This window comes from Centropristis striata, chromosome 19 (assembly GCF_030273125.1).
Source record: "Centropristis striata isolate RG_2023a ecotype Rhode Island chromosome 19, C.striata_1.0, whole genome shotgun sequence".
Lineage (NCBI taxonomy): Eukaryota > Metazoa > Chordata > Actinopteri > Perciformes > Serranidae > Centropristis > Centropristis striata.
The window spans coordinates 6,077,565-6,100,355 of NC_081535.1; the positions used below are offsets into that span (position 1 = coordinate 6,077,565).

The following is a 22,791-nucleotide window of genomic DNA, read 5'->3' on the forward strand; positions in this document are numbered from 1 at the left end:
TCCCACACAGAAAGTGTTTGTAATCTTTACTCAGGCTGTTTCTAAGTAATATTTATTTAATAGAACCACTTATTTTTTTATGAAAATACACAAGTAAATTGCAGATTCACTGATGTCCCTCAATTACACTTTACTTGGAAATATCAACTAATTAAGCCAATGAACTGGTTTAGTGAATATTACTTGGAACAAATTATTCAATTTACATACAAAAATGAGGACACATAATAACAAACAATCACTAATTAATGCACGACATGAAAAACTGCTATTTCAAAGTAAAAGCACTGAATTCGTTTTTCTTTGTACAATTTCTATAGATGATTGAAATAATAATTACAGGGCCAAAAAATCTCTTTTTTTCAGTGCACAATGAACTACATTTATTATAGTCGGTGATCTAAATGATGATGAATGAAATTTAATTAGTTCAATAAATCTTGAAGCTGTGTCTGTGTGTAATAACTTACAACATGAAGTCCTGTTCCCAGCAGGGCTGGTCGCCCCGCACCGTGATCGTTGTGCTTTTGACATTCTGCACCTTCAGCGTCACGTAGGTGTTGAACTTGTCTGAAACAAAGGAAAAGGGAGATTATATTTTTAATTATAGCGAGGTGGCAGCAATATTGTCTAATCACTGAGGGCATGTAGAGGCGTACATTATGGAGAGACTTCTATTATGTTCTTTTAGACAGAAAACATGAGGAAATGAACAGTGAAGAAGATATAGATTATTAGTAGTCACAGTGTCAACATATTGGCAGCAATCTGCAGGATTTTATTTATCAGATACAGTTGAGCCAAATACACACTTTCATGTAGGGCTGGGCAATATTGCCTAAAAATGAAGTCTCCATTTTGGCAAATCTTCAAATTGGTATCGTAAAAGTGCTTGATTTTGACCTAGGGCTGGGCGATATGGACCAAAAGTCATATCCCGATATATATATTTAGGCTGAATATCGATATACGACATATATCCTGATGTTTTTATAGCAAAGTCGAGCAAATCTTCAGTCAAAGTCAAAGCCAAATATGACATGTCACAAGTAGTTTTATTGAAACTGTTTATTTAAGAGAACATAAATACTGTATAACAACAGGAGTACCTTTTTCAAAAAAAGCAAAGCTCCATAAAGTGCACATTTAAATAAAAAAATATTTTAAATAAAAATAGCCTATGAAATAAAATAGGCCAATCTTTTTCTGAAATAAATATATTTATATGTAAAAAGAATAAGGAACATTACAGAAGAAACAAAATATGACAAACTCTAGTAAGGGCAGCATTTATATATAAAGCAGCTTGCCTGGAGCAAGGATCACAGCACAGATTTGAACTATATCGATATATAGTTCAATATATCGCCCAACCCTATTTTGACCATTTATCCAGGAATCCAGGAATCTGTGTATGCATTTGTGTTTGTTTTTGTTGGCTGAGTTTCCCGACAACCATTCATCTATACGATGCCACACTGTGAAGTCGTTTGGCTAAACATTTCTGCAGAAAACTGCACGTTGCGCCCGCCCCAACAGGCACTACACCAGTAAATCCAAAGGAATTGATAAAATCAATGTATTATCCAGCTCTACTTTTAAGGACGTTATGAAATAAAACACTGCTCTCAGACAGTGAAAGCAGATCAGACGTTCAAACCGATACAAGAAACAGTAACCAGGCCAGCTCTACTTTGGCTTTGTGTGATAGAAAAAGACATCAGGAGCTCCAGTGAGAGGGAAAGCAGATAAGTCTCTTCATCCTCCCCTCCACTATGTCAAGCCAAGCCGTGCCAGGGCAGCAAACTGACCCCAGTAATCTCCAAAGAGAGCCAACCCCGTGCAGCAGATACCGCTGGAGGATCCCTCTGCATGTTATGTCTCTCCTGCACTGTGAATTACAGCTTCTCTTAACCTTCTGGGGTCTGAGCCTATTTTGGCCGTTTTTGAATACTTTTGATTTTGCCCTTTATGTACCACATAAAAAAATGTTTATTATACCCATATATGGTATCCATTTTTTCTTCACCTATATGATCTGACAGTTATTTTCTCACTTTAACCTACTTTATCAACATATTGAGCCCAAAAATCATGAAATCTGAGCTGAAAAATTATACTATTTACTACAATAAAAACCACAAATATGCTCAATTAACTGTTTTGGAATTTGAAAATGTAAACATAGGATACAAATATGAACATATAAAAAGGTAGAAAATTAAATATAATAAAACTATATTCCATAAAGTCCCATAAAACATGTATATTTATAGGTTTTTTTCCTTGTTAGCTGCAACTTTTCAAAACAAACTATGTGCGAAATAACACAGTGAGCTACATCAACGCTCAAATACTTCTGCACTATCAAATTAAAACGATCATATCTTTGGTTTTACATGACCTAGGAATGTGGAACAAAAACTGGGAGAAAGTTTCAAGTCTGTACTTTGGAGTGAAGTTGATAGCAGCGCTCCATGCGACCTAGTTTTTTTGTTAAACGTCACATGATCTGATCAGGACGGCACCATCATAGACCCCAGAGGGTTAAACAAAACTCTTCATAATTGCTCTCTACACATACAGTATGTAAGACAGGGGTGTCAAACTCAAATACATAATGGGCCAAAATTTAAAACTTGAATAAAATCACGGGCCAACATTGAACAAATAAACCTTTTAATATATATCAAACATGTTTTGCTTTAACATTAAATATGGAACCAGCAACGCTTATAAACATACAATATACTACTAAATAGTGCAGACATGCAAAATCAAATTAAAAAAAAAAAACACATCAATGTCATTAATTTATTAAATAAAAATTAAATAAAAATCGTAAGCCTCTTTTCTATTTGCATTCTTCTGATTTGAATATCAAAATAAAGTTTTTCAACAGCTTGATACATTTAAAAATAAAATAACAATAATAAATCTAGTATTAGCGGTAAATGCGCCGTATAATAATGGCGGGTCAGCTTTTATAGTACAATAATATAAGAATTTGGTATTGCCTCGCGGGCCAAATAAAACTACACTGCGGGCCAAATTTGGCCCGCGGGCCAGAGTTTGACACCCCTGATGTAAGAGAGGAAGGTCTGCTGATGATGTAATGGAGGGGATGTCACTCCTGACCCGCAACTGCTGCAGAAAAGGTCTCTGTCAGCCCGGATAGCATCAAGTCTTAAACTGAAATTCAGTTGGGTCAAAGGTAGCAGCAGCTTTTACAAACAGAGCCTAAATTGCCGCTGTTGTCTCTTTTGTAACAGTTGACAGTTGAGACGAGGAGTCAATCGCCTATTTGTCAGCCTGTGTAGACAACTTTCACACCCAGTGGTCTCCATCAGCCTCCATCAGCCAGTCAGCAGCGTCACAACAACCGTCTGCACCAGCTGTCAGCGCGGGGCGGGGTGAGGGCCGAGGGGGGTGGAGGGGGATTAAGACAGCCCGTGACACAGCCACCACTTTTCATTTCCTGCAGTAGGACGGGGGAGCATCAACACGTGCCTGCTGATGGGGCTCAGTCTCACTCTGGTAGATAGCAGCTCTGCACCACCGGTGGTCCTCCCTGTCATTCCTCCCTTCTAGCAGAATAAATGCAACCCCCTACCTGGGCACAGCAACAGCAGCAGGAATGGTTTGGATTGAAATGCTGATCATGTGTGTGGACTGTACTAGGGCTGGGCGATACGGGCCAAAAGTCATATCCCGATATATTTAGGCTGAATGTCGACATACGATATATATATATATATATATATATATATATATATATATATATATATACATATGTCGATATTTTTATCGCAAAGTGAGAGCAATGTTCAATTAAAGCCAAATATGGAACCTGATTTCACAGGAATCCGTGAAATAGCCACGGATTCGCTTAACTCAAAATCCATGGAATAGCCACGGAATCACTCAAATTTCCGTGAAACTGACATGGATTTCGCTACAATGCAAGTTAATGACAGTCATATCCCGTGGCTATTCCATGGATATTTTTTCCTATTGGTTTGTTCCAAGTCACGTGACTTTCAAGGTCCCGGCGGTCAGAACAAAAAACATGGCAGACAGTTCTCTCATTTTTAGTGAAAAAAAATCAATATTTTGACTTAGTTTCTGCATAAAAATGGATTTTGATCACATTTCTAGCGAGAAATATATGTTTTATTTTCTAAATATTCACTCAGTGAATGTACATAATCACTTTGCATGTTGGAATAGCCACAGGATATAGTATGACAACAGGAGTACCTTTTTTTAAAAATCCCTAGTAAGGGCAGCAATTATATATTAAGAAAGAAAAAAAATTGAACTATATTGAGATATGTGACATGGTCATCCATATTATCCATGCTGTTTAAACCCAGTATTCCTGTACGTTTGCAGATAAAGATAAGGCTACAATAATATTATTAGTATTATACTACTGGCATTTAATTAGACTCTAGTGTTAGATTTGTAGGATTGTTTCCAAGTTGCGTGATCCGCCTCATTTCCTGCCTTAAGTAGACTTTTCTGGGCAGAGGAGCAGACAGCAGCTCTGGAGACAGACCTTCAGTTAGCTCCTAGCAAGTCATATTCAGCCAGTACAAACCACAGCACCAGTGATGGTACTCACTTCCTAAAGTCACCACACCATTAGGCATATACATGTGGGTTGTCTTAATAACAAAAACCCTATTAGTAAAGTATAACACAATGCAATTTATCAAAAGCTGCAGCCTCCAAAATGACCATAAAGTTGAATCAATATCTCTCTAAAGCGTGTCACCACCACGGCCTTAATGGGTGTAGGATATATTGATTTATTGGATATATAAGGCTTTTATATTAATCTGCATTAGTTTTAGTGAGGTGCAAAAAAATAACTGCTAATTAAGAGTAGATTGTAATTATGGCCAGACCTAACAAAATACAGTCATCAAGTACAGTTTTCAATGATGATATGGTACAGATTTGCACTTGGGTTGCAACTACTGATCATTTTACTTATCAATCAATTTGACAATTATTTTCTTTATCAACTGTTGGTCTATAGAGATGGTGAAGTTGTTCTGTTTAATCAATCAAACCCCCCAAAATATTCAGTTTAATATCACAAAAGACAAAGAAAATAAGCAAATTCTCTCAAATGAAAAGCTGGGACTAGATAATGTTTTTGCTTTGTCATCAAAACAGTTAATGAGATTTTTTTGCATGATTAAATTGAGCTCTAAACATTACAAACTACAATAACAAAGTGCTTTTAAATACACATGATATATAGTAAAATAACTATAGTTAAAATACATATACAAGTTTTGCCTAATAATAGTGGTAATGAAAATCTGAATCAAAAATATAACAACAATACATAAAAAAGCATGACTAGGATGCATTTATCTTGAAATTTCGGGATAAAATATACAAAATATGTTGCTATTAATACCTATTTTTTTTAAACTGACAGTTCTGTCATGTCACAAACAAACCCTGAGAGTTAGCCTCCACACACTACTGCCCACGCTCCACTTTTTAGTCTATGGGAAATAAAAGCAAGGCATCAGCTGCTCCTTTGTAGACTGATCACCTGACCACACTAAACAAAGATTTCCCTGGTTAACATGGCAACATATTAAAACATTTACTCTGCACATAGCCTCTAACACAGCAGCCAGATAAGTAAATGTGACTCTTGACACAATGAGACAATAACCAGTTGACACAGGTGGATTCTTACGACATTCCACTGACACACAACATAAATAAACATTAAATTAGGACCCAAAACAAAAAAGCTGGACTGAAAGACCCCCAGTGACCCATGTGCCATGAATTGTCTGAAAGCACTGTCCATCCTACAAGCAGCGTGAGTGAAAGGAGGCAGAGCTAATTACTGTCTCGAGGGGACAGTAGGACAAAACACAGGCATTATTACAAAGGGGCCTGGGGGATGCTCAAGCCTTTCCCTAATTAGATAGTCCATGCCTTGTGCCACATTTGGGTCGACTCCCATGAATAGAAGAGATGAGATAAGGGAAGAGGATGTATGGATTAGATAAGAGCCACTTAGTGGCTGTGGGCCCTTTAAAGCAGGTGTCCACAATATGGCTGATACAATCTGCACTGTTGAGGAGAAAGCAGGAATAACTGCCCGGAACAGTGTATGCCTGCACACTGAAATCTGCAATTTCTGGCTTGAAAATTATTTATTCACTCCCTTTACTTTAAAGCAGGGGTCTCAAACTGAAATTACTTGCGGGCCGCTGGAGGTAGTATCAAAATGACCAAAAAAAGACACAAAATTACAACAAAAAAAAGGACACAAAATGACCAAAAAAAGTCACAATATGACAGAAAAAAACTAAATTACTTAAAAAAGATACAAAATGACCAAAAAAAGACACAGAATTACTAAAAAAAGACACAAAATGACCCAAAAAAGACACAATGACAGAAAAAAAACTAAATTACTTAAAAAAGACACACAATGACCAGAAAAAGACACAGAATTACCAAAAAAGACACAAAATTATTTTTAAAAAGACACAAAATTACCAAAATAAGACACAAAATTACCAAAAAAGGTAATTAAAGGGACCTTCCACACACAACACGGTAAAGTGCCATTCATATAAAACTCACATTAAACTTTCATATCAACGTGAGGGCCACAAAATATCATCACGAGGGCCGCAATTGACCCGCGGGCTGCGAGTTTGAGACCCATGCTTAAAAGGGTATGAATACTTATGCAATCATTTATTTTACAGATTTTTAATTAATAGATACTATTTTGTAAAAATCTTTTTTCACTTTGATATTAAAGAGGTTTTTTTTTTCAAATTCTTTTTAAAAAGGCCAAATTATATCGACCATGATTTCATGTGTAAAAGCAACAAAAGGGTGAAACACCCAAGGGGTATGAATACTTTAGCTGGGCACTGTTTTCATACTAACTGATATATCCATAATGCAGTAGCAACCGATAATATCAGCCCTGCCAATATCCTGGTCAAGGTCCACCACAGGTATAAAAACACACAAGATAAAACAACATATATCAAGCATATACACAACCTAATCTGAGGTTAACAATAACAAGCGTGCAAAGTTATCCGGGGCAAAATAAGTGGGAAAGGTGCGGCAAGTCTCGTGTTCCAAAACAAATCCAAAAGCAAATTGTTTAATTATGTTGTGGTTATGTGGGCAATAGCCTTGCTAATGTTATCTTAGCATAAAGAAAATGTCAACAGCCAAATGTGATCTGTAACAAAATGGTTAATGGTAGGTAGGCTAGCTAAGTCAATGAAAATAATCTTAACAACTTGGCGACTACCAGAATTAGAAGTACAGTCGAGAGGATGAGCAGAGGAAAACAAACTTGCCGGACGCATTGGTTGACTGAAACACATCTGATTGCTGCATTCTGAACTTTTATTAAGGAAACAAGTTGCATTTATCCAGAACAGCACAAACAGTGGTTCGAGGAAACTATTTTAAAAGAGAAACAAAGTAAATGGTAAATGGACCTGCACTTATATAGTGCTTTTCTAGTCACTTTGCGACCACTCAAATCGCTTTACACTACAGACTGCGCTCATTCACCCACACATTCATACTGGTGGCAGAGGCTACCCTAAACGGTGCCACCTGCCACCATTGGGAATTCATTCGTACACTGATGAACAACAACAATCTGCACTGTTGAGGAGAAAGCAGGAATAACTGCCCGGAACAGTATATGCCTGCACACTGAAATCTGCAATTTCTAGCTTGAAAATGATTTATTTTCTATTTTTTGCCATCTCCAGTGCCTTGCAAAAGTATTCACTCCCTTTACTTTAAAGCAGGGGTCTCAAACTCAAATACCCTGCAGGCAGCTGGAGGCAGTATCAAAATGACCAAAAAAAAGACACAAAATTACTTTAAAAAAATGACGCAAAATGACCCCAAAATAGACACAATATGACAGAAAAAAGCAAAATTACTTAAAAAAGACACAAATAAAAACACAGAATTACCAAAAGGACACAAAATAATTTGAAAAAAAAGACACAAAATGACCCCAAAAAGACACAATATGACAGAAAAAAGCAAAATTACTTAAAAAAGACACAAATAAAAACACAGAATTACCAAAAGGACACAAAATAATTTGAAAAAAAAAACACAAAATGACCCCAAAAAGACACAAAATGACCAAAAAAATACACAAAATGACCCCAAAAAGACACAAAATGACCAAAAAAATACACAAAATTACTAAAAAAAGACACAAAATGACCAAAAAAAGACAATTACCAAAAAAGACACCAAATTATTAAAAAAGACACAAAATTACCAAAAAAAAGGTACAAAATTACTTTAAAAAGTAATTAAAAGGGACCTTCCACACATAACACGATAAAGTGCCATTCATATAAAACTCACATTAAACTTTCATACCAAGGTGGCTTTACCAAGTCGCTTTACACTACAGACTGCGCTCATTCACCCGCACATTCATACTGGTGGCAGAGGCTACCCTAAACGATGCCACCTGCCACCATTGGGAATTCATTCACACACCGATGAACACAGCATCGGGAGCAATTGGGGGTTCAGTATCTTGCTCAAGGATACTTCGACATGTAGGCTGCCATGGTCAGGGATCGAACCACCAACCCTCCGATCGGTGGGCAACCCGCTCTACCAACTGAGCCACAGCCGCCCGTAACAGAGTAACAAAAGGTAACCATAAGCGGGCAGCAAAAATGAGGGCTTCCTACCTGTATATAAACACCACATGACCCAATCAATGGACGTAACAAAATAAGGTACACAATAATAATAGAGATCATAACCAGGCCCCTACAGCTAGAGTTGGGCGATATGATTATAAACTGTGATGATAGAAATCTTCCCATTAGTAGTCATTCTTGCGAGGTCATAATTATTGCACTGGCTCATAATCTTTGGCAGAGTTGTGATCTTGCAAATCTTGCTGCCTGCAAGGTCATGTGAATCAGGCAGACATAAAATTGTCGTTGTAAATATAGAAGATTACCTTTTACCTTTTTTTTTTCCTTACTGTCGGCAGTCAAAACTGACCTAATTTAATTCCATGTGGCCCCCACCAGCCTTCATCCCAAATTTAAATAAAATACATATTGATTTTCACGTAAAGTCTTGCCCTTATGTAGCTTTCAGGACCTTCCTAGCGGTAAGGAGAACCTATTCTACTATGTTAAACTGCATTAAAACACAAACAGCAGTGTGCACATACTCTCATTCTCACTCTCCAATACACACACGGCGTAAACACACACCCACCCACACACACACACACACACACACACACAGTGACATAATAAAGTCAGGTGAATTGTGGGATGATGCATGCTACTGGTCCTGTCCATGTTTTAAGGCCGTCACCACATCCTGTGAACCACCCACTCCCCCCTGAGCCTTCAGTCAAGCATCTTCATCCATTATTGACTGATGATGAGTTTTTCAATAAATTAGTCAAGGAAACGCAGGCAGATGGAAAGCTGACATTTCAAATTCAGATCTCACATCAATATTGCATGCAACCAAAGACGTAAAACCTATTGGATGACTTTTCTACCATTGTTGGGACCACCTGAAGAGAAGTTTGTCCATGTAGAGTACATGGAGTTCTAGACGGAACATAATGTGGACAGTTTATTTTGGATTCTGGGCACTTAATGTTGTTGAAAGAAAAGCTTGTTCAGGAAATGAAATATAAATTATCACAGACAGAAACTGTGTGCAGGAAAGGCCCAGAGACTGAACACACACACACACACACACACACACACACACACACACACACACACACACACACACACACACACACGCACACACACACACACACACACACACACACACGCACACACACACATACACAGAACAATGCACACACACACACACACACACAGAACCACACACACACAGAACCACACACACATAGAACCACACAAACACACTCACACATAGAACCACACATACACACACACACACATAGAACCACACACACACACACACACACACAACCACAGAGAACCACAGACACACACACACAGACACACACACACACAGACACACACACAACCACACACACAGAACCACACAAACAGACACACACACAACCACAGAGAAGCACAGACACACACACACAGACAAACACACACACACACACACACACACACACATACACACACACACGCACACAGACACACACAGACACACACACACACAGACACACACCCCTTATCAATCCAAAAAGTCAGGCAGTCTCACTGGTCCATCCAAGGGCACCTCCAGTTCAACATATACAGTATAAAACAACAGAAACATCTTATTGTGAAAGGGCTCCAGAGGAAGCCAACAAGCTATCTGTCTGAAGGTGTGGTGGTGAAAACGCAGTGCAAACACACATCTCAGACCAGCCTTATGTAAACTTTAAGGCTCTTCCAATTAATCACACGTCACCCTACGCAGAGCAAGCTAAGGTCATCATGAGCAGAGAGGAATAATAAATAACCGTATCATGTTAAGTAATTCATTCCTTAAAGCTGAATAAACAGACAAAGGGCAGGTCTACACAGAGTACACAGCTTTGATGCACAATGATTGTAGTTGCAACATAACTAGATAGTGTAATGTGTTACCTCCAAACTGTGTCCTCGAGATCAGAAATATTGGAGAGAAAGTGTAAAGGCTCTGTATTACAAAGTATACTAGAAGCCCCAATGGTGGAGTGTTTTAAGTCTCGTCTTAAGACCCATTTTTATTTCCCGGCTTTTTTTTAACTTTGCGTTAGTTTTGTGGTCCTCTGTGACTTTTATTTATTTTATTACTATTAACTACGTCTTTTATTTATTTTACTATGTTTATCTGTTTGATTGTATTGTTTTATTTTATTTATAGCATAATTTTAGATTTATACACTTATTATTTATTGCTGATTGTTATATGGAAATGTTTGTTTTGTTGTTGATTCTATGTACAGCACTTTGGAGACGTTTTTGTTGTTTAAATGTGTTATACAAATAAAGTGGATTGGATTGATAGAACTAGAATTGCTACATCATGCTTGTATATCTCCTCAAACCAACCAAGTTACAGTTTACATCCATGTCTAGACTTATGTGTAGCTATGACAGTAGTAATGCTTTAAATATGGATATTGCTGCAAAGAAGCTTGTGCTTTTGCACAAAATTATGATGTCAACAAAATCGAATAATTTCATCCTTGTGTCATACTTGTGGACATTTGTGCTGAAAATGAACAAATTCCCTCAAGGCGTTCCGAAGATTTAATGTTCACGACTATGCGGTGGTGATTTCATAGAGTCCTATGCCTCAGGTGTTTGGCACAATGTTTGGAAAAGATTTTGGCTGATTACATTTCCTTGAAAGACCTGAGCAGGTTGCTACTGTTAGGGCTGCAGTACTGTGACAATAATGTGACAAAAGTCACATTTAAAATAGTCAAATTGTTGTTTAATACATCTGTATATATCAGACTAAAGTTATTTCACAAAAATACAGTAAAAGTCACATAATTTTGTTAATATTTAATAGGAAATTGTTTGGAATGATTCACTTGGGTAAGATAAGTTTGTAAAATGATAACAAGATACAATCATATATTCACAATACCATATACTATTTACCATATACTATATTTGGTTGAAATTTTGAATTAAATCTAATAATAATAAGCTTGTTTTGTCTTGAGAATGCTAAATTCTGGAAACATCTACAAGCACAACTGTTTAGGCATTCATTACCAAAACTGACTGCAGATTCTGCTGAGTCACCATAAGCTGACAACACAAATCCATTATGATTTAAGAGGCCTTATGTCAATTATCTTTCTGAAAAATGGCCTCTAATAAAATAAACTTTTAAAAAACCACTGCAATTAATCAGCCCCAGACCAGCTTGTCACACACACAATGCTCATTTCACTGCACTGTACTGTAACAGGAGCAAAACAAAGAAATATTTGGTCTTATCTACACTGTGAACATAACCTTTGCTGTTCTAAATCTCATGTCGGACTGTACAAATCCGTCTTTGCCCTGCAGCCAAAAAAGTGACTGCTGTTTACATTTGGGAGACAACAATAGGCTGAACTAAACTTGCCTGGTGTTTGCTCTGGGACAGGTGTCACATGGCCCGGGGGGGAGGGGAGGGGAGGGGAGGGCAGCATAGACTACAATCCAAAACCAGTATCTCAGATTGGAACAGTGGAACCACTGCTGCTTTCATTGGTGTGTGAATGTTGGTGGCAGGTAGCACCATTTAGTAGAGGTGTGAATCAGGCTATCAGCCCCACAATACGATTTTATCCCCATATCTGAGTCACGATACGATATTATTGCAATTTTAAGCATTTTGCGATATGGTGAGTATTGAGATACAATATATTGCAGAATTAATTTCGATCAAGAATTGTTTCGTCAAATAAGAGAAAATCCTCAGATTTTGTATTTTTCACATACTATTTTAGCATGGCAAACAATGGCAGATAAGATCAAGGATTTGCTGTAATCAATATTTTTATTTGCATTTCTTGAACATGGTCTCTCATGTCCTGTAAGAGTTTTATAGAGATCCAAGTTGGGGGGGTGGGGGGTCTGGCCCCTGGCCCCTTTTTTTTTCTTTTTCTATTTATTTATTTAATTATTATTATTATTTTTAAATTGGATTGCAATGTACCTTTTAATTTTATCGGACTGCTGTACTTGTTTTGTCTCTAAAAACAATAAAAAAGTTGTTCACAAAAAAAACTTGCTTCAACTTTAAGCTTCACTGCTCTGAACTTTTTTTGAATGAAACAAAAAAAAGCCCAACTTTGCAGCGTTATTTCGACAGCTTCCTGACGCGATATCCTGACACATGGTGCCTATAGTTTCCTTAGATCTTCGAGTTTCATACGATACCAGTATTTCCAGTATATTCTTAAAAATGAGCCCAATATGGCCGTCAGTATTTTCGCCAAAAACGGAGGCCGTCAGAGCGCAAAGCAAATTTCATGGTTTCCCCACACTTCTATACAATAAATATTTAATAACCTTTATAAAAAATAAATATACATTTGTTAAAAAATGTATAATTTAACAGAATATAATCAAACATAATGGTTTTTAACAATGTATAAAGAACAAAATCTGAATGAAAATTGACGAGAAAAAATGGTTAAATGTTATGCTAATGATAGAATTGTTTGAATTAAAATATGTGTAAATTTTAATAAAATACATGTTGGTGATACCAGCTACCTTTGAGCATATTTAAGTGCTTGCCAAAGAAAAGAAAAAGAAAAAAAACCTTAGGTTGTTTTTTTTATTTCTATTTAAAAATGTGTTACGGTCATGAATTTTGCTCAAAGTGTCTCTAAAAATGTCAGAAAATACATTAAAAAAAAATTCAAATAGATTATAAATTCATATTAAACAGTGACTTCAGATTGTATATGTTATAAAGGGTCAAAGAAAATATGTATTCAATGCTGTTGGATTTTTGCTGGGCTGCACCATGTTCACGAGAATCACCCATTTACCATCTAACACTTTGTTTACCTAAAAGGAAAAAGGAAAACACAGTCTGACCTGCGAGGTAATTAACCTCAGCCATTATCCTCAGCCAGCACGGGGTCAGTCAGGGATTCAGAATGAGAGTAAACTGTCACAGGCGATCTAAAGCCGCAGTGACTTTCTTTCTTTGCTGCTTCCCGCTGCAGCCAGAAACGTCACTGGGCTTAAAAGAAGGCGTGAGGCTGAACACTAGAGGGATTTTCCGAGGTGGGGAGCTTGGGGATTTGGACTTAGGAGCCAACGATCTAAGCTCACCTGTTCATGCCATGGAAGGACACTGGATTACATAATACAAAATCAACCTGAGCTTTCAGTGACTTGCCAGAATTTGACTGATTGACCTACAGGAGAAAATGAGCGCATGTGGCATATTTCCAAAAACAATAAAGCTAATGAGCTTTTAGGTAGGTGAGCTGTGTCAAGGTCTGGCTCTGTACTTTGTAAATGACCACATTATTGGAATTTACTGTGTAAATTTCCCTTCAGCTAAGCACGGGGTGAGATAGCGGAGATAGATGTTATTGAACATATGTCTTTAATAACAAGAATAAACTCAGAGGAGCAACAGAATATGCTCCCAACTAAAGGTAAAATCTAGAGCATGGGTCAAACTCGCGGCCCGTGGGCCAATTGTGGCCCGTGTGATGATATTTTGTGGCCCCCACCTTGTTATGAAAGTTTAATGTGAGTTTTATTTGAATGGCACTTTACCGTGTTGTGTGTGGAAAGTCCCTTTAATTAATTTTTTGGTAATTTTGTGTCTTTTTTTCATAATTTTGTGTCTTTTTTGGTAATTTTGTGTCTTTTTTTAGTAATTTTGTGTCCTTTTTAAATACTTTTGCGTCTTTTTTGGTTATTTTGTTTCTATTTTTAGTAATTTTGTGTCTTTTTTAAATAATTTTGTGTCTTTTTTGGTTATTTTGTTTCTATTTTTAGTAATTTTGTGTCTTTTTTAAATAATTGTGTGTCTTTTTCTGTCATTTTGTGTCTTTTTTAAATAATTTTGTGCATTTTTTTAAATAATTTTGTGTCTTTTTTGGTAATTCTGTGTCTTTTTTTTGTCATTTTGTTATATTCTTTGAGTCATTTTGTGTCCTTTTTGGTCATTTTGTGTGTTTTTTTAAGTAATTTCGTTTTTTTTCTGTCATTTTGTGTCTTTTTTTTTTTTGTAATTTTGTGTATTTTTTTTGGTCATTTTGAAACTGCCTCCCCTATTCTAGAGGAACTATCAGTCGGTTTGTCTGTTTGTCAGCATGATTATGTAAAAACTACAGGCCCCATTATCATAAAACCAGGTGGCAGGACAAGGAAGAACCCACTGAATTTGAATTGCAGGGTGGATATACAAATTACATTTCCTCTTTCTTTATTCCTGGGTTTCCAGAGTAGCTGTAAAAATGATTACCATTCACATTTCCTGACTCACCTGATCCCCGTCCTTTGCTCTTTGTTGTCACACAAAAGAACGAAAGCTAATAAGCTCAGAGAACTCTGCATTTGGGACTATCTGAGGAGCATGTGAACGCACCATTGGCCTTTGCAGAGGTCATCCCATACTAGCTTATCAGAATCTGAATCAGAAATACTTTATCATTGTAGTATTTCACTGAGCCAGCACTAGGGAACTGGTTAGTTAACATTAGCATTGTTCATTTAGTTTACAATTTTTATTCTACCTCTATATAAAAATACCTATATATAAAAATATATATACTCTATTTATAATCCCACACAATCTTTCATTCATACGTTTGTTTTTTGCTTTTTTACAAAGTTTACTTTTTTAATTACCCATCAACATCTAGTCAGTTGATTGATTTAATTAATTTTTTTTATTTTTAATTCAAAATAAGTGCACTGCTGACAAAGTGCAGATCAACTGAGTCAAACGGAGACAATGCATACAGTTAAAGTGTTTAATAAAAGTTCATTTAAGTTTTTCAATTTTATGTCTCACTTGCTTTTATTGATACATTTTTGGATTTTATCCAGGGTTCATAAACTTTAGCAGTGGTCAAATTCAAGCATTTTTCAAGGTCAATTTTCAAGCTTTTCCAGTATCTTACACCTGTTGTAAATTACATGTTTTAGATGAGTACTTACATACTAAAAGGGGGAGATTTCACTGAACCATACCAACAGCAATGGTGTTACACTTTTAGGAGGAACGGTCTTCATTTCAGATAGGCTACTCATTATTTTTTACATTGAACATGTGATTATCTATAGTCTATAGATGGATATAGTCAGATTGCAAGAGAAATACAGTAAGAATTTCAAGCATTTACAAGCGCTTTATCCAAAATCCAAGCACTTTTTAAACCTTGAAAATACAACATTTAAATTCAAGCATTTTCAAGGATTTCAAGTACCCGTACGAACGCTGTTTATCAAATGATATGGGTATTACATGTTGTCCACCAGCTGCCATTTCTCTCTAAATGTGGGAAATATCGATCAACTCTGAACTCCTGCAGCTTTACAGCTTTCTGATCTCCAAATTCAAAGACAACTCAGAAAGAGTTTGTGTTTCATGTGTGAAACATTTGGTCGATGGGCGACGAATACACTAAATGTTCATAAAAAAGTAAAAGGATTGCAAATACAAAAGTTCTCACCTGGAGGTCCTTGGAGCTTGGCTTTTTTCACTGTAACAGAAAACAGAAAACAAGATTAGCCTCAACTGGAAAACAGATTTAAATCATCTTATTTACAGGAGCATCTCAGTACATTAGAATATAATGGAAAAGTCCATTTCCAGCAGTTCAAGTCAAACAGCCCCAACCAAGTATTGAGTCATATAGATGGACATACTTAATACATTTCCATATTAAACATACTTTTTAAAATTGGTCTTTTGTAATATTAATTTTTTTGAGACATTGAATTTTAGGTCTACATTAAATGTAAGCCATAATCATTAAAATTAGAATAAATTAAATAAATTAAGACATGATTTCATTCTGTATGTAGTGGATATGGGTCAGTGACAAATAAGGGTTGGCAAGATGTTAAATAGTGTAACCACAAAAAAATGATGAATATAAAATACTTCATCCACCTAAATTGCATTTAAGTGGACTTATACATATAATATAATATAATATATAATAATTTTTTTAGTTTTTCTACATTTACACATTTCGTCCATTTTGAGCAGAAAATATTCTAAATACAACCTTTTTTTTCTTAAGTTTTAACAAATTATGTAAAATTTGTTATATACCATAGTGTTGCAATGTAAACGTGGATTGTATTTTTTTTCTCATTTTAGTTCACATTTATTTTCCTGTATATAATCAGATTTTTATGGGGAAAAAATGACTGGTTACACCAAGTGACTGCGTTAGATCAAGTCATTGACCCATATATATATATATATATATATATATATATATATATATATATATATATATATATATATATATATATATATATATATATATATAAATATATATATATATATATGGGTCAATGACTTGATCTAACACAGTCAGTTAGATCAAGTCATTGACCCATATATATATATATATATATATATATATATATATATATATATATATATATATATATATATGGGTCAATGACTTGATCTAACACAGTCAGTTGGTGTAACCAGTCATTTTTTCCCCATAAAAATCTGATTATATACAGGAAAATAAATGTGTATATATATATATATATATATATATATATATAATGTGTTATTCCCACTTTTTTAATTGAACTACTGACATAAATTAACTTTCCTATGATATTCTAATGAGATGCACCTGTACTTTATGAGTTAAAAACAAAGGAAAAATGAAAATGAATTACACGAATGAATATAGTGGTGAACCTGTAGGGAAAAACAAGTCAGAAATGTAAACACATGTGGGCATGAGTAATGAAAAGCAGACAGGATCACATGTAATAGAAGCCTGACACATTCATTTATATGCAGACCAGCGGTGAGTGGATGACTCGTGACACCTGAATCACACAAACACACCGACGGCCTCGCGGTGCTGTCGTCCGTAAAAGCAGGAACACGGATGAGTTGTTTGTTTTGGATGGAAGCTTTGCGTCAAAATGTTATTAATAAACAAAAACACGGCTGTTACATACGTCACCTGGAGGCTTTAAGATGCCTCGACTTAAAAAGTGTTCACCCTGCCACGTTGGTATCATTGTTTTCAGTACAGCCTCACCTATATGACCTGATTTCTATTTTTTCATTTTGACTTACTGGATCAACATTTTGAACACAGAAACACACAAAAAAATACAAAAAACCCACACAAAATACACAATAAAATGACAAAAAAAACACATAAAACACACATAAAACACTAAAACACACAAAAAAATGCAAAAAACACACAAAAAAATACAAAAAATACAAAAAAACCCACAAAAAACACAATAAAATTACAAAAAAAACACTTAAAACACATAAAACACTAAAACACACAAAAAAATGCAAAAAACACACCAAAAAAATTACAAAAAATACAAAAAACACATACAAACACGAAAAAAACCTTAAACACAAAAGACTGCATTAAAATGCATTGAAATGCTGAATGCACACTGCAAAATTCAAAGGAATCTCTTCAAAAACTTCAGTAAAATCATGTTAAAGTCTTTGCTGAAAAAGAGTTGATACTTCTAGAAAAGCCAGAACTTTAGAGGGAAGCTGACAGCAGGGCTCTCCGGCGCTTTCGTGGACTCCAGAGGGTTAAATGATTTAGATTTGTCTTCATTTGTTCTCACGTTAAAATATTATATATCTCCTACAAGACTTGTAATAGAAAGATTTAGCAGGTGAGTTTTTGTGATCCTAAGCTCTGCCTCGTCAGCCACATAATGCATTAAGAGAGTTATGAGTGAAAACGTCTACAGTAGGGCTGGGCGATATGGACCAAAAGTCATATCCCGATCTATTTAGGCTGAATATTGATATACGATATATATCCCGATATTTTTATTCTAAAGTGAGAGCAAATGTCCAGTCAAAGTCAAAGCCAAATCTGACATGTCACAAGTAGTTTTATTGAAACTGTTTATTTAAGTGAACATAAATATTGTATAACAACAGGAGTACCTTTTTTTAAAATCAAGGCTCATAAAGTGCACATTTAAATAAAAAAAAATCTTAAATAAAAGCCGCAGCTTGCCTGGAGCGAGGATCACAGTGCACAATTTGAACTATATCGATATATGCAATATGGTCTAATTCCATATCACATTTAAAAATATATCGAAATATCTTTTATATCCATATATCGCCCAGCCCTAATACAGGTATTCCCCCTATGTCCACAATCTATGATTTACATTAGGTGGGCATGACGAACCTTTACACATACAGATTTTTAGACCAAATTTGTTTTCTTCAATTTCTTTTTCGTTTTAATGCCTGCTACAACTAAAGGTACATTTGTTTGGACAAATATAATGATAACAACAAAAATAGCTCATAAGAGTTTAATTTAAGATCTGATATAGGCATTTTCCATGTTTTCTTGATAATGATTTTGGTCATTATCTACTGTTTTTGTTGTTGTCATTATATTTGTCCAAACAAATATACCTTTAGTTGTACCAGGCATTAAAATGAACAAGGAATTTTTGGCTAATGCCAATTTTGTTGATTAAATCTTCTTTTCTTTTTTTGGACTGGCAGTCGAAGAACACTACAATTTCAATTTGAAGCAATTACATGTTTGCTTCTGGGATCCGACCACGCATTCACTGACATTTTCAGTGAGGGTGCATTCACACCTGCTCAAATGCTTGGTGCACTTGATAAAGCACAATGTGGAAGCAAACCAAACCAAATGAAAAACACAACAATCTTCCAAGTGCACCACTGAATTGCACACCTGACCTATATATGTGAATGCAACCTTACTTACAGGTGCATCTCGATATTCCAATATAATAACAATAGAATACAATTTCCAGTAGTTCAAGTCAAACAGCCCCAACCAAGTATTGAGTCATATAGATGGACATACTTTTCAGAGGCCAACATTTCCATATTAAACATACTTTTTAAAATTGGTCTTTTGTAAAAATATTTTTTTTTTGAGACACTGAATTTGAGGTCTGTAAGCCATAATCATTATAATTAGAAGAAATTAGATAAATTAAGACATGAAATGTTTCATTCTGTGTGTAATGGATCTATATAATGTGTTATTTCCACTTTTTTAATTGAATTACTGACAAAAATAAACTTTTTTATATTCTTCACAATATATTCTATATTTATAGAGATGCACCTGTACATAGCCTACTACTCTGCTGTGATTTATGTTTGCCTCCAGATTTTCCTTTATTTTGCCTCCAGCTAACACCATGACATTATCATGAAATCCTCCCTAACAAGGTCTATAAATAAAAATAAATATAAACCTTGCACTGAGTAAGAGCTTTTCACATTAGAAGAGTGAAAAAATCAAGATTGCCAGCCACATTCCTCTCAAAGCTGATAAATACATTTTTTGATTGTATAATACCAACTTTAATATAATCAAGAAGCATAAGCCGAGACAGCTGTATCACAAAACATAACAGCTGGTAAACAAACACTCAAAAAACAATGGCGAAAAGTGGGCCAGGGCAGATGGGTATTAAGATAACAAAAAATAAATAAAAATGTGCGGCAGCAGGAGCCATTTTCCGAAAACCGCGAAAAAAAAAATAATTTCAGGGCGAAATGCTTGTGATGTATTTTTGGTTTATTTTTAGATCATCTTTAGCCCCTTGATGCATCTATACAATAATGTTTATGGGATTTTGAAGTGCTTTGGGAGGGATTAATTGTGATTGCGGTGGCAGGGTTATGTGTTCAGGCATATAAACTACTAAAGCTTTGGAGCCTGAGATGGCAGATGGGCAGGACGGGATGATAGAGGCACAAATGAAGCTTTCATATTTTCATGCAACACACCCTGTCCTCTCTCTGTGCACATCAAACCCACCATGCAGCAGACAGAAGTATCTATTTGTGTTCCATTCTGTCTGAAATGTCACTGGTGATTAAATAAATTAAACCACAACATGCGACATTGCTTCCCCAATCAAACTATTTTAGCCACAAATATGAGGAAGTTCAACTCGTGTCTTTTTCCAGAGTTGTCTTTTTGGATAACGATGGGAAAAAGGAACCTTCTTATTAGGGATGTCACGATCCGATCACGTGATCGGAAATCGGGGCCGATCACGTGGTTTCAGACTCGATCGGAATCGGACATTATGTCCCGATCAGGGATCGGATATATGTATATTTAGCATGATATCATTTTACTGCAGGCTGCATGTCAATAAGCGAAGCAGAAGTTAACACACTCCAACCTAGGTGGCGCTAATGCACTTTAAAGTTGGTGCCACCGCCATTACAAGAAGAAGAAGAAGAAGAAGAAGAAGGAAAAAACAATAACACGGCAGCAGTTTAAACCAACGCGCAAGTATGTCTGCAGTCTGGAAGTATTTTAAAGTGAACGAAAATAACACAGCGATTGCAAACTGTGAAGTATGTAAACTGAGAAGGTGAAGATTTTTATTTGTAATTATTACTTGATTGTTCAAGCTACCTCAAAGAAGTGCTCAAAGAATGTGCGTTAAATGATAAAAATAAAAAAGGCACATCCTGGTTCTGTTTCTTCGCTCTTCTTCATTTTTTTAATGTATTATAGAAGTATCGGATCGGGACTCGGTATCGGCAGATACTCAAAATCAAATTACTCTGACTCGGACTCAGGGGCAAAAAAACCTGATCGGGACATCCCTACTTCTTATCACAAGGGAGGGAGAGAAAAAACCCGAACTCGTCACTTCTTCCGAAGGTTTTACGGGCATTTTTTCCAAGCGTTTTAGGCCTAAATGAGTTAAAAAACGGGGGTCTCGGTTCGATTCCAAGTGCACCAGAGTTCAGTTCGCTGCAGGTGAGAACGCCGTCTAAACCAAAGGAAGGACGTGAAACACAACACAGCATTCTGGGTTAAAAGTGAATGGAAATTTGAGAATCGACATCAGGAAAGGTAGCAGCAAGCTTGAAAAAAAAAGGTCCTTATTGAAATATGATCAGATGATCACACAACACAGACCAGAAACAAGTAAGTCTACAAATTATTAAGCGACAGATATGGATGTAATCGCACAGCAAACAACAACAACATGCTGCATAAAAGTGAAAAAATTCCGCCTTCTGTCCACTTCTGTCCAATAGATGAAGGAAATTTGCAGAGGTGGGCAGAGTAGCCAAAAAATGTACTCAAGTAAAAGTACTGTTACTTAAGATTATAATTACTCAAGTAAAAGTTAAATTACTCATAAAAATAATTACTCAAGTAAGAGTAAAAAAGTATGCAGTGAAAAGACTACTCAAGTACTCAAGAGTACAAGTACTCATATTAAACCCTATGGATTAAGAATGGGATGTCACTTTAGTTCATATGTGAGTCAAGGCAGGTGAAGGGCCGTTAAAAAGTGCGTGTTCACTGTTGCTATGGCTATGACCAACATGACAACACTTGTCATCTGACCCAAGTAGCTGCATTTGATTGGCAAGATCATTTTCTAAAGTTTTTTATTGGTTGAAAGCTGAAGACGTAGAAATAGATCTCGCATGTAATAAAAAAAAAAAGATAAAAAAAAAAAAAAGTAACTACCATCACGTAGCCAAATAGAACGTAGTAAAAGTACCGTTCCTTCTTCAAATATATACTCAAGTAAAAGTAAAAGTATGGTCCAAAACAACTACTCTTAAAATTACAATTTATCCAAAAAGTTACTCAAGTATTTGTAACGGAGTAAATGTAGCGCATTACTACCCACCTCTGGAAATTTGTTTGCAATGTTCGGTGCACTTGATTAAGCAAAGTGTGGAAGCACTCCCTGTGACGATGCAGCAGACAGAAATATCTATTTGTTTTCCATTCTGTCTGAAATGTCACTCATGATTATATAAATCAAACCACAACATGCAACAGTGCTTCCCCAATCAAACTATTTTAGCCACAAATATGAGGAAGTTCAACTCATGCTTTTTTCCAGAGTTGTCTTTTTGGATAACGATGGGAAAAAGGAACCTTCTTATCACAAAGGAGGGAGAAAAAAAACCCTAACTCGTCACTTCTTCCGAAGCGTTTCCTGTCTTCCACATACCTCACAGCTCAGCGGAAAGGGAGCAGTGGAA

General features: G+C 35.8%; 1 protein-coding gene across 1 annotated transcript in view; it reads right to left on the reverse strand.

Moving 5' to 3' along the window:
- Positions 1 to 22,791, reverse strand: part of LOC131992146 (protein unc-13 homolog B-like) — a 111,046-nt gene that overhangs the window by 77,469 nt on the left and 10,786 nt on the right. Inside the window, exons 2-3 of the mRNA XM_059357615.1 lie at positions 16,220 to 16,249; positions 471 to 570 (exon numbers count right to left, since the gene is read on the reverse strand). Coding sequence (XP_059213598.1) covers positions 471 to 570; positions 16,220 to 16,249 — 130 coding nt within the window. The remainder of the gene's footprint in view (positions 1 to 470; positions 571 to 16,219; positions 16,250 to 22,791) is intronic.